A 10,888-nucleotide genomic window follows, 5' to 3' on the forward strand; every position below is an offset into this window, starting at 1 on the left:
ATCTCAATGATCTTGGCTCTGATAGGAAAAACAACCCAAAACTTGGTTTAAAATTGCAAAAGGCTTACAATCACAAAAGTAATCTTGGATTTGTAAAGCAATATCACATTTCTGCTGGAGATATTACAGTTCCAGACTTGAAACTTTGCTACACAGTTATAGAAACAAAAACAGCTTGGTACAGGAGTAAAAATGGCCCCAATTGCAGTGAAACAGAGAAGACTTAGAAATAAACCCACATACCTATAGCCATGGGATGTTTGGCAAGGGTTCCATAAATACATCTTGGAAAAAAAGACATACTCACTTAACAAAGAAACATAGGTATTATGGTTTCCCTTATTTGCAATAACTAGTATAATTCTAGGACAAGCAGAAAAGGTCAAAAGCTATGCACATATGACCATATAAGATGATACTAAGTGAAATGAACCCCAAGATAGGGGTCTGAAGATAGGGACACAAGAGGTTTTATCTTTGTTGCTGTTGCTTTTAATATACTTATAATATACTTTGTGATTTGTTTTGTATCCTCCCTTCTTCTTTGTCCTTCCTTTTGAAAACAAACTTGGATGGGATTCTTTATATTGTCTTTCTGCACATAGATGCAGTCTACTTCAATTCTGCAAATCAAGGAATATAACACAAAATTTAAATATACACCCTTCTAACATTCTATGTAATGATGACTAAAAGCTATGCTATGGAATTGATTCTTTTTTTTTTTTTTGTCGGTCGTGGGGCTTGAACTCTGGGCCTGGGTGCTGTCCCTCAGCTCTTCAGTTCAAGGCGAGCTCTCTACCACTTGAGCTACAGCACCACTTCCGGTTTTCTGGTGGTTTATTGGAGATAGGAGTCTCAAGGTCTCTCCTGCCCGGGCTGGCTTTGAACCGTGATCCTCAGATCTCAGCCTCCTGAGTAGCTAGGATTACAGGTGTGAGCCACCAGCACCCGGTTGGAATTGATTTCTTATACACAGAATTCGGGAGTTGTGGGTTAGAAGTCTGAATGTGGTATCAGGATATTCAGTGGTAGATGTGATTTTGAACTTAAGGTTTTCAGATACCAAAGCTCTTTCCAGACATCAGAGTGGAGAAATTTAAGTAACTTGAATAAATCCCTACTTCAAATCCTGCAAAACTCCATGGAGCAGATAAAACTATGTAACATAGAATGAGTGGCATTGCCCAATGTGGTCACAGTTACGCTCCTGTGTTTTCCTCTTCTCTTGTTTCTACCATTTTCATCCTCTCTCCTTCATTCTAGATGAGATTCTTCCAGTCTTAGTGTGTTCCCTAAGACTGATCCAGATGCTTCTCAAGAATACCATTTTCCAGGGAAAACTCACTGTGAAAGTGAGTGAAATTGGACTTTAGTTAAAGATCTCTAGCTAATGTATATTTCTAGTAGTAAATTGGTGCTGTTGGTTCATAAATTTGGGGAAAATGTTTAGGAATTCTATGTATGTACCTAAAAGCTTTATGTGAATCTACATTTACCCCAAATAAAAAGCATAATAAGTCAAATCTTACAACTAAATTTTATTGTTTCTGGTGTTGCAGGATACTAATGACTAAGGATCTAGCCTGTATTAAATTACAATTCTCTAAAATTGTTTTATTTTTTAAAACAATGATTCTTTTGCTCTTTCTAACTCAGTAGTTTGGAAAGCTTTCCTATCTCTTTTCTATCTTAGAATCTCTAAGTACAGGTTGCCTGCTTTCCTTTTCCCCATACGTCTAGATACCTTAGATCAAATTGTTCCAAGAGATAAGTACCGAGGTACTTGAAATCCTGTGCTGGGAACACGTTAAACCACTCTGTCTTATCTCTGATGGGCAATCAATCTTATACCCATTGAGTTCCTTGCCAAGATTAATAAAAGAGGCTCCTCAGCTGGATGGAAGCAGCTGAGGAGGCCAAACGACTATTATCCAGAGCTGCTGTTCTTTCTTCTCTCTTCTCCAATTCAGGTAGGTGAGATGGGAACTCTAGAGTGGAATTCTAGACTATAACACTGGTATAAAGACTTCTTCACATTCTTCCTTTCCAGAAAAGATTTCTACATGTTTTATTATTATTATTATTAAGGAAAACCTGGGACTCTAATGTGAATGTTTTCTCAAATACTGTCTAGTGGTTAGGCCACTTGTATGCTTACATGTACAATGAGGACTTTTTATGGGGTTTCTCTCAAATATCCAGGATGACTTCTACATATGTTGTTTTATTTGTTGATTTGGAAAATTGGGGTAAGAGGCCAGCATAACTAAAAATCTCTTTTTTATGGGGTAGCCAGTTCTTCAACTTGTAACAATTTACATGGAGAAAAATGGCCTAAGCATTACTAAAACTTTCTTCCATAGACTTGATAAGAATGACTGTCTCCTTGTCATGGATGAAATTTGTTTGCATCATTGCCTTGATGTTTCCTCTTCATTCTGGTGAGTGAATTTTCCAGGCCTGGGAGAGAAGGAATGTAGGAAACATCTAACATAATCCAAAATGGGTGAGCTTTTTTAGGGAAGGGAACTGGGGGTTTGAACTCAGTTATGTATGTGCGTACTAGAGTCACTCCATCTTGGATTTGTTATTTTCAAGACAGGGTCTTGCTTAAATTCCCAGTTCAGCCTGGATGTTAATCTTCCTATTTGTGCTTCCCTTAGTCACAGGTGCAGACCACCATGTCCAGCCATTGGCCAAACTGATATTTCATTAATTGCCCTGACTCAATTTCAAATCCCCTAATTTTCACCTCCAAGTAGCTAAGATTTCAGACTGCATCCAGAACACCCAGTGGGATGTCTGTCTGTCTGTCTATCTATCTATCTATCTTTGCCTGTCCTGGGCTTTAACTGCCTGAGCAACCTCCTGGAACTCCTTTTGCTCAAGGCTAGTACTCTACCACTTGAGCCACAGAACTACTTCTAGCTTTTCTATAATAAATTGGATAGAAGAGTCTCACAGACTTGCCTAACTGGACTGACTTTGAATCACTATACTCAGATCTCAAACTCCTGAGTAGCTAGGATTACAGTCATGAGACAACTGAGCTGAGGCAGATGTCTTTTAAACTTGGGTTTTACACATTAATTTGGTAGAATGAATTAGGACATGTTTTAAATGTCCCTTAAACATTATAACAGTGAATTGTCTTTTGCTCACTTTTTATTGGAGAGACCTGGAGACAAAGAGGTGAGTTAGAATAGGTCGAAGAGGCTCTGTATGATGACACACACCTGCAGGTCCAACTACTCAGAAGGCTGAGGCAGGAGGATTGCTTGAGATGATGGGGAATTCAGTGTGGCCACCATAGTGAGACCTAACTCCAAAAAGTACATTAAGAAGGAATACGTAGTATATCATATATTTTTGTTTATCATAGAATAAAGAAATCTAATGGTTTTTTTGCATTTTAGAGTTCCAAATCAATTGTTATTGGAAGGTATGAGAAGTAACAACATCTAGTTCTAGAATTCCTCTACACTCTGATTGCCATGTCTGAGTGCCCTCTGTCAATAACTTGCTTAAAGAGAGAACTCATTGTTTCTTCTTCCCCTGACAAGTTCTTTCTTAAAGTTCAAGATGTTTCTCTAAGTTAAGAATTAAGTAACTGGTTGGGTGCTGGCAGCCCACACCTATAACCCTAGTTACTCAGGACACTGAGATCATAGTTTGAAGTCAGAAAAATTTGAGAGACTTCATCTCTAAAAACAACAACAACAACAAATAAGAAGAAAAACCTAACAAAAACAGAGCTACCATGCTTGTAATGCTTATAAATACCAGGCTAATGATTATGCAAAATAATTAATATAGACTCTTTCCACTTAGAAATATGTGTACATATGGTATATTATTTTCCTCATTTTTCCTTTCATTTTTTGTGCTTCCTACAGACACTTCTTTTACACATGCAGCGCATCCTCATCAGATGGTAAGTTAATAGAGGATTTTGAATATTGTAAAATGTAAACATCTAGCTTTCTTATAATGTAAATTTTAATAGAAAATGTCACCAAATAAAATGTACAGTAGAATGGTCATGAGAAAAGTAAAATACAAAACAAAAACTCACCTTTGTATTATTCTTTTATAAACATCAAAAAATGGAATTAATCTAAGTTCAGATATTGTATTATCAAAATAATTCCATTAGAGGGCATAACCTATTGCAGAAACCTAAAACATTTTAGAATGTGATTGGTTAAATAGAATTGTTATTATTTTTGTTGGTGGTGGTCATGGGGCTTGACTTCTGGGCCTAGGCGCTGGCCCTGAGCTCTTCAGCTCAAAGCTAGTGCTCTACCACTTGAGCCACAGCATCCCTCCCAGTTTTCTAGTGGTTAATTGGAGATAAGAATCTCAAGGACTTTCCTGCCCAGGCTGGTTTTGAACCACGATCCTCAGATCTCAGCCTCCTGAGTAGCTAGGATTAAAGGCGTGAGCCACCAGCACTCAGCCTAAATAGAATTATTATTGGAGCAAAACAAGAGGAGTCAGAATAAGAATACTTAATTATTAAGAATGTATTATGGGATATTCTCATATGTTCATATACTAAGCTATTAGAGCTGTGGAGATAACTGTATTTCTCAGCAACTGAAGAAAGTTCACAAAGAAGTTTAATGGTGTATTTAGCAAAGTATATACACTATTGCTCATTTTAAGTAAATTACTCATAGTGCCAATACCAAATTAAGGTCTATATTTGTATTTGTATATGGTTTTACATGTATATGCAAAAGCATGTATATGGGAATAGATAAGTAGTGAGAGAAAGACATAGAGAATGAAGTCTTTTGATACATTATATAATAAAATAATGGGGGAGATTTGATATTAGCATGAAGGGAAATGGAAGTACCATATATCACTTCTAAAATGACCCTCATCTTGTTGAGTGGTGGTTGTTTATGCAAATGAGGAGACTGAGATCTGAGAATCATAGTTTGAGGTCAGCCCAGGCAGGAAAGTTTGTGAGAATCTGTAATTGTGAAGAAAACAAATAAAAATTGAGGAGTGCCTTAAATAGTAGAACACCTTTTGTGGAAAATTAAGTAAGAGTGTGAAGACCTAAATTTAAGCCCCAATACTGGCACTAATAAAAAATTAATTACCTTTATCCATTTGTATGACTGAAATAAACAATTATTTGTAGAGTACAACTATTTTTTAAACCTTATAACTGAAAATGCTCTACTTTTATGTACAATATATATATATATATATGAAGAGTGATACCTTATACACACACACACACACACACACATATATAATACTTTATTTAAAATCATCTGATAAACCTGATGTTGGTAGCTCATACCTGTAGTCCTAGTTACTTAAGAGGCTGAGAGCTGGGGGTACCGGTTGAAAGGCATATCTCAAGAGAATCATACCTCAATCAACCAACAAATTTCTAGAAGTGGAGGTGCAGTATAAAAGCCAATAAGAGCTCAAAGTTCAGAGTTCAAAACTCAGTACTGGGCCTGGGAAGGTGGCTCAGTGGTAGAGTGCTTGCCTTGCATGCCTGAGGCCCTGGGTTCGATTCCTCAGCACCACATAAGCAAAAAGAAAAAAAGCTGGAAGTAGCACTGTGGCTCAAGTGGTAGAGCGCTAGCCTTGAGCTGAAGAGCTGAGGGACAGCGCCCAGGCCCAGAGTTCAGGCCCCACGACCGGACCCAACAAAAAACAAACAAACAAACAAACAAAAACTCAATACTGGCACAAAAATAAAATAATATAATAAAATAATCTGACAAATTCTGTGTTGCTTCTCTATGTTTAGGGTTTGGATTGTTCTGTCTATGAAAACCATTTGTACGCGTGCACCAGGCAATATGACCCAATCTGTGCATCCGACGGCAGAACCTATAGCAATGAATGTGTTTTCTGCAGCCATAAATTGTAAGAACATATTATTAAGCACTGCTCTTCCAATTTAATAAGAGACCAGCAGGAAAGGATAAAAAACCTAGATTATGTAGGCCTAAAACCTAGACCGACTAAGTAGTGTCTCTAAAAGTATAAGTATTCATTTCTACCTTCCCTTTAAATCGTCACTTTTAGAAGACATTTGCTACTTGGCCTTTTTATGTAACTGTAGCAGATAGTCTACTTCAATGTGACTTAGGAGAGGCAGACTATAGTAAGATTCTAAAGCTATTTAGAAGCTCAAATCTCCACATGCACTGGCAAATGACAGGAATTATAATTGATCAGGAAATCTGAGAACTCTGAAATTCATCACAACTTAGTCTAGTACTATGGAAGGACCTCACTGGTGATGTACTTTGTCTCCCAAGCTTGGTGATAGTGCAATGATACTCCCTCAGGTGTAGAGTCTGAGACTCTTCCATTGGACCTCCTTCCATAGCGCTGTATTCTGGAGCCTGCAGTCTAAAAACTTAGCCTTCTTTCCTTCCTATGCATTTTTCTCATGTTTCCTTTAATAAAACTAGTTGTGTATTTACACTCCCCCCTCCTCAAATTGGTTCTTGTGTCTTTAGAACTAAGTTCCATCTCTATTCCTTTCCTCTCTGGGAACTGGGCAGGTCCCAAGACTGAGTCAGGGCTGGGGAGATGTGCAGGTTGGAAAACCCAGTAGTCAGATGTGGGAAATGATCTCCAGCAATAGAGAATAGTAAAGATCTAGTAATTTGGAGAAAAAGAACAGAGATCTCTGCACTTCTGTTCCTTGAAACCTCCACTTTATGATGACTTAGGTATAATCACAAAGAATTTAAAATGTTCCTTCTCTCTTTCTTTATAGAAGTAGCCAAGAAGATTTAGCATTGAATCACTTCGGTCGGTGCTGAATTTTGCCTGAACTACCTATTCTTAGAGCCTGGATTGTAACTCTGTTTCAACTTGAATGCCATCATCAACTGGAATCCTTTCAAATCAACTTCTTAAAATTCCATCTCTGTTACAGAAGATGGAATTGACAGGTTATAGAATCTTTCCAAACTGAAAGCTGGAGATGGTAGCAATTTCTGTCTATCTTCAATGGTTTGATCGATGATAGTCTGAGAAATATTCTTAAATTTCGGCTAGATAAAATTAAACCTAGTGTAACAGATAATCATAAATATTTCATTCAATAAAGTGACTAAACTATTCCACTGTTTTGTTATTATGTTTAAGTAAGTTTACAAGGGGATTGCCATTAAACAGAACAGCTTATGAATAAAATGCATGTTAAATGTCACTTTTCTTTAAACATTCTCACTGTTTCCTCCCAACAAACTTCTCCCTTCACTTTTCTTCTTTTTTAGAGGATACACATTGATTTCTTGACTGTACTCTCTCTGCTTCTTCATTGTATTCATATACTCCCATTTCCTCAACCCCACATGACCCCTTTCAAGTGTCCATTACCTGCTGTTTACTTTGTTGAACTCTGACTTTAAAATATGGAGCACGTCATGAATTTGTAGGGGTCACATCTTTATGCAGAAGCCATGCTAGTGTCTAACCTTCCAACTTTGGTTTCTGTGCTGTTGAAGCTAGTATTCCATGCTTGGTAAATGTCCTTTCTTGGACAGTTATTTCAGATAAATGAATACATTTCAGTATAAGTAAAGTTTAAATAAATATATGCTCAGATGAATTAGTAATACATGTGTTTATTAAAATATATAATTGAATTCCTCATTCACTTAAAGAATCTGAATCTCAGAGAGAGCTCTAGGAACTTAAATTCTTTTGGTCTTTTTTGTCTTTTTAAATTTAATTTCATTGTCAAGGTGATGTTCAGAGGGGTTGCAGTTACCTACATAAGGTAGTGAGTACACTTCTTGTCTAACTTGATACCTCTCCCTCATTTTTCTCCCATTTTCCCTCCTCTCCAGGCCCCTTCCAAATTGTCCAGTTCATTTCCAAATTTTTTTCTTCTCTCACTGTTTTTGTAATACAAGTGTATATTATCTTTATTATTATACTCATTGTCTTTAAGTATTTGTACAAAGGAATTTCAATTCAATATATCAGTTTATGAGGAATTTCAATTCAATATATCAGTTTATGAGTAGAATGCATCTTGATCAATGCCATCCCTTTCATCATTTTTTCCTCTCTCTCCCAACCCCACCAATGCCCTCAATTTACCTGCTTCCATTTTCACATGGAGACCATGAATTTTAGGCCTGCATGTTCCCTCTCTTCCTCTAATTTGTCTACTTCCTTGACCTCAATTCCCCTAAACTCAAGGTTTCCTAGACATGGAACAGTTTCTCAAATGAAACTTTGAGTTTAAAAGCTGAAGACTCAAATAGGAATCTTTCAGAATGGCTTCCTGCCACTGCAAAAGGACCAGATATCAGGAAGAAGCAGAGAGAACTTTGTCATTGCATAAATGTCAGGTAGATGGGAATATCCTACCTGCTAGGTCTACAAGTCTGGGCAACACAGAATCCTGTGTTGATTGTGTTTTATTACTGCCCCATTCCTTCTTTCTTTCCTCTTTCCCATCACTCTGCCACTGCATTTGTTTAATTTTTCAGTATGTGTTTGAACTCAAGTCCTTCTGCTGCTTAGCTGGTATTCTACCCCATCTGCCATGCCTTGGACTCAGCTTCTTGATGATTATTTTAAAGATTCAGTCTTGAGAATTTTTCTGCCCAGGCTGGCTTCAAACCATGATCCTCACTATCAGCCTCCTGTGTAGTTAGAAATAAAGGTGTGAGCCTTCTCGGTGTGGCTTCCAGCATACTTTTGATCGTTCTGCTCTTTCTCTTTTCCTATTCTGCTTTTCCATTGAAACAATTATTTTTTAAAATTAGTGTACATTAGTGTACACTCATTGTGCAATGAGCGTATATTACTAATTGTGACAAATCTACAGATGTGTATAGTGCACTTTGAACACATTTACATACTCCATTGTATTTCCATACTGGGTGGGTCATTATGTTGAGCTTTTGCCTACTTGATCTTCTTTACCTCCTCAATATCCTTTCCTTTTCGTATCCTTTCTCTTGCTGATTCCTATTTTCTTCCCTTTTGCAGTCATATCCCATATTATTATCATTATCATCATTATTATTGTCATCCTCATTTAGATTCTACAATGTTTGAAGCACTTTGCATTCTGACATTGGCTTTTCTCACTAAAGATAATGGCCTTTGGTTTCACTCATCTGTTCATCACAAGAAGTGTACTGTATTCTGTTCATGAGCTTCATCTCCTTACATTATGCACAATATTTAACTTTGACTTATAGATTTACTATCTCAGGGAAATTTCTCCTTGTCTTTTCCATTTTTATTTTGGGTTTTTATTCTGTGATTTTGTTTATAAAAGTATTTCTTAAAAAATATGAAAAATTGCTTGATAGATCACCTGTCTGGAAAGCACTAGGTGCTGAGTTCAAAACCCAGAGGCACTAAAACAAATCATAAAATTAAAAGACCAAACCAAAGAAGAAAACATACTATGAATTTAGGCTCATGTGTATTTTGCCCAAGCCCCATTTTTTCCCCATTCTCGAGTGAGTCTCTTTTCTTTTTAAAAATTCAATTGTTTGAAAGCTTTATGTTTTCTCTATTTTTGGAACCTGAACTTTCATTCTCCTCTCCCCTCCTCACACATTTGTACCTAGAAAGGTACATCAGATCTAGTTGTCTCCATGTCTACTGATGTGGGAAGATCTATTGTGATGTATGAGGTAGGTGTCTTTTATGACTTTATAGCCCCCGGAGAGAACACAGAATACCTGTTTTATATCTTTTCTCACAGACCAGTGAAAGAGTCTTAGTTGATAGGTTACAGTTGAGAAGCAAAACTGAAAAAAGCAACTAGAGTCTCAGAGCTGTTGTCCTTAAAGCCATTACCACCCTGTGTCAGGTAGGTCAGCGGGGTCTCTGGGAAGTCAGCCCTAGGTATATCATTGCTACCGACTGCTCCAGTCACCTCTTACTTCTACATACTTTCTGCAGAAAACAGAAATAACAATGTGATAGTACATGTCTGGTCTCCCAAAGTCGTGAAGATATTCTTGCAGAAAGATAGGAAAAGGCACATGGCACCCTATGCCCACTGTAGAGATGGAAAAAGTGTCTCTAATGAGCCTGATGTGTGGCAAATACTCCAACTTTACCACACAGCTCTCATTTGTCAAAAGGAGACTTGTTCTCTATACAGTGTAATGATGTTGAATGTTCTGTAGAAATGATTGATTTAAGAGAATTGATTTTATATGATTTTCTGATGGCAGTGACTCATGATTCTTGAGGCTGAACACTACATCTCCAGGATGCCGTGAAAAACAAACCTGTGCACCTCAGGCTACAAAATGTGTAATTGGGTCACCTTCCATCGCAGCCTTGTCAACTCCCTCACAGTGGGTCATTCATGCTAGAGACTCCTCTGATCAGTCCTAGAAATTTTAAGACACCTTATTCAGTCAAACCTTCATCAGACTCTAGGAGAATTTGGACATTTCCACCAGGTCTCCTTCCCTCTTTCCTGCATCTAATGATCTGAAATTCTTTCAGCATTGCTTCCTTTCTCAGTTCTGCTCATTTTTCCCCCCACGCTGTATTTCCTGTGGACCACAAAGGAAGTTTCTAATTCTCTCCTTTTCTTGAGTATGAGTAGTTCCACAACTGGATTGGGTCTGAGCAAGTAGAGAGGGTTAATTATTCCTACCACAGGGCATGAGTAGGGTTGTGGATCAGCAGGGTCCACTTGCTGGTAGAACTATAGCTGATTTCTCCAACGTTTCCCTGTCTTATTGTTGGGAGCCGACAGTAAAGTTTAAAGGTCATCTTGACCCCGGTGTTTACTTGAAGGTACATACAAGGAACTGGCTTGCTTAAAAAACACCAGGTGCCCGGGATTGCTTTGTTATGTCTGTAGAGTTTGTTTTACTTTTTATCAATTGAC

At 37.5% G+C, this 10,888-nt stretch overlaps 1 protein-coding gene across 1 annotated transcript; it reads left to right on the forward strand.

Annotated features, from left to right (window-relative positions):
• The first annotated feature begins 2,372 nt into the window (after positions 1-2,372).
• Spink9 (serine peptidase inhibitor, Kazal type 9) lies at positions 2,373-7,125 on the forward strand. The gene is made up of 4 exons (XM_013025541.1): positions 2,373-2,444; positions 3,900-3,937; positions 5,789-5,907; positions 6,773-7,125. The coding sequence occupies exons 1-4, from the start codon at positions 2,378-2,380 to the stop codon at positions 6,816-6,818; spliced, it is 270 nt and encodes an 89-aa protein (XP_012880995.1). The 5' UTR covers positions 2,373-2,377; the 3' UTR covers positions 6,819-7,125.
• The last annotated feature ends 3,763 nt before the right edge of the window (positions 7,126-10,888 follow it).

This window comes from Dipodomys ordii, unplaced genomic scaffold (assembly GCF_000151885.1).
Source record: "Dipodomys ordii isolate 6190 unplaced genomic scaffold, Dord_2.0 Scaffold85, whole genome shotgun sequence".
Taxonomy (NCBI): domain Eukaryota; kingdom Metazoa; phylum Chordata; class Mammalia; order Rodentia; family Heteromyidae; genus Dipodomys; species Dipodomys ordii.

What these genes read in the sequence shown, in the direction of transcription:
- Spink9 (XM_013025541.1), top strand. Translation starts at nt 2,378, where the DNA reads ATGACTGTCTCCTTGTCATGGATGAAATTTGTTTGCATCATTGCCTTG. An exon ending in GATGTTTCCTCTTCATTCTG is followed by an intron (nt 2,445 to 3,899) that starts GTGAGTGAATTT and finishes TGCTTCCTACAG; the next exon opens with ACACTTCTTTTACACATGCA. An exon ending in GTTTTCTGCAGCCATAAATT is followed by an intron (nt 5,908 to 6,772) that starts GTAAGAACATAT and finishes CTTTCTTTATAG; the next exon opens with AAGTAGCCAAGAAGATTTAG.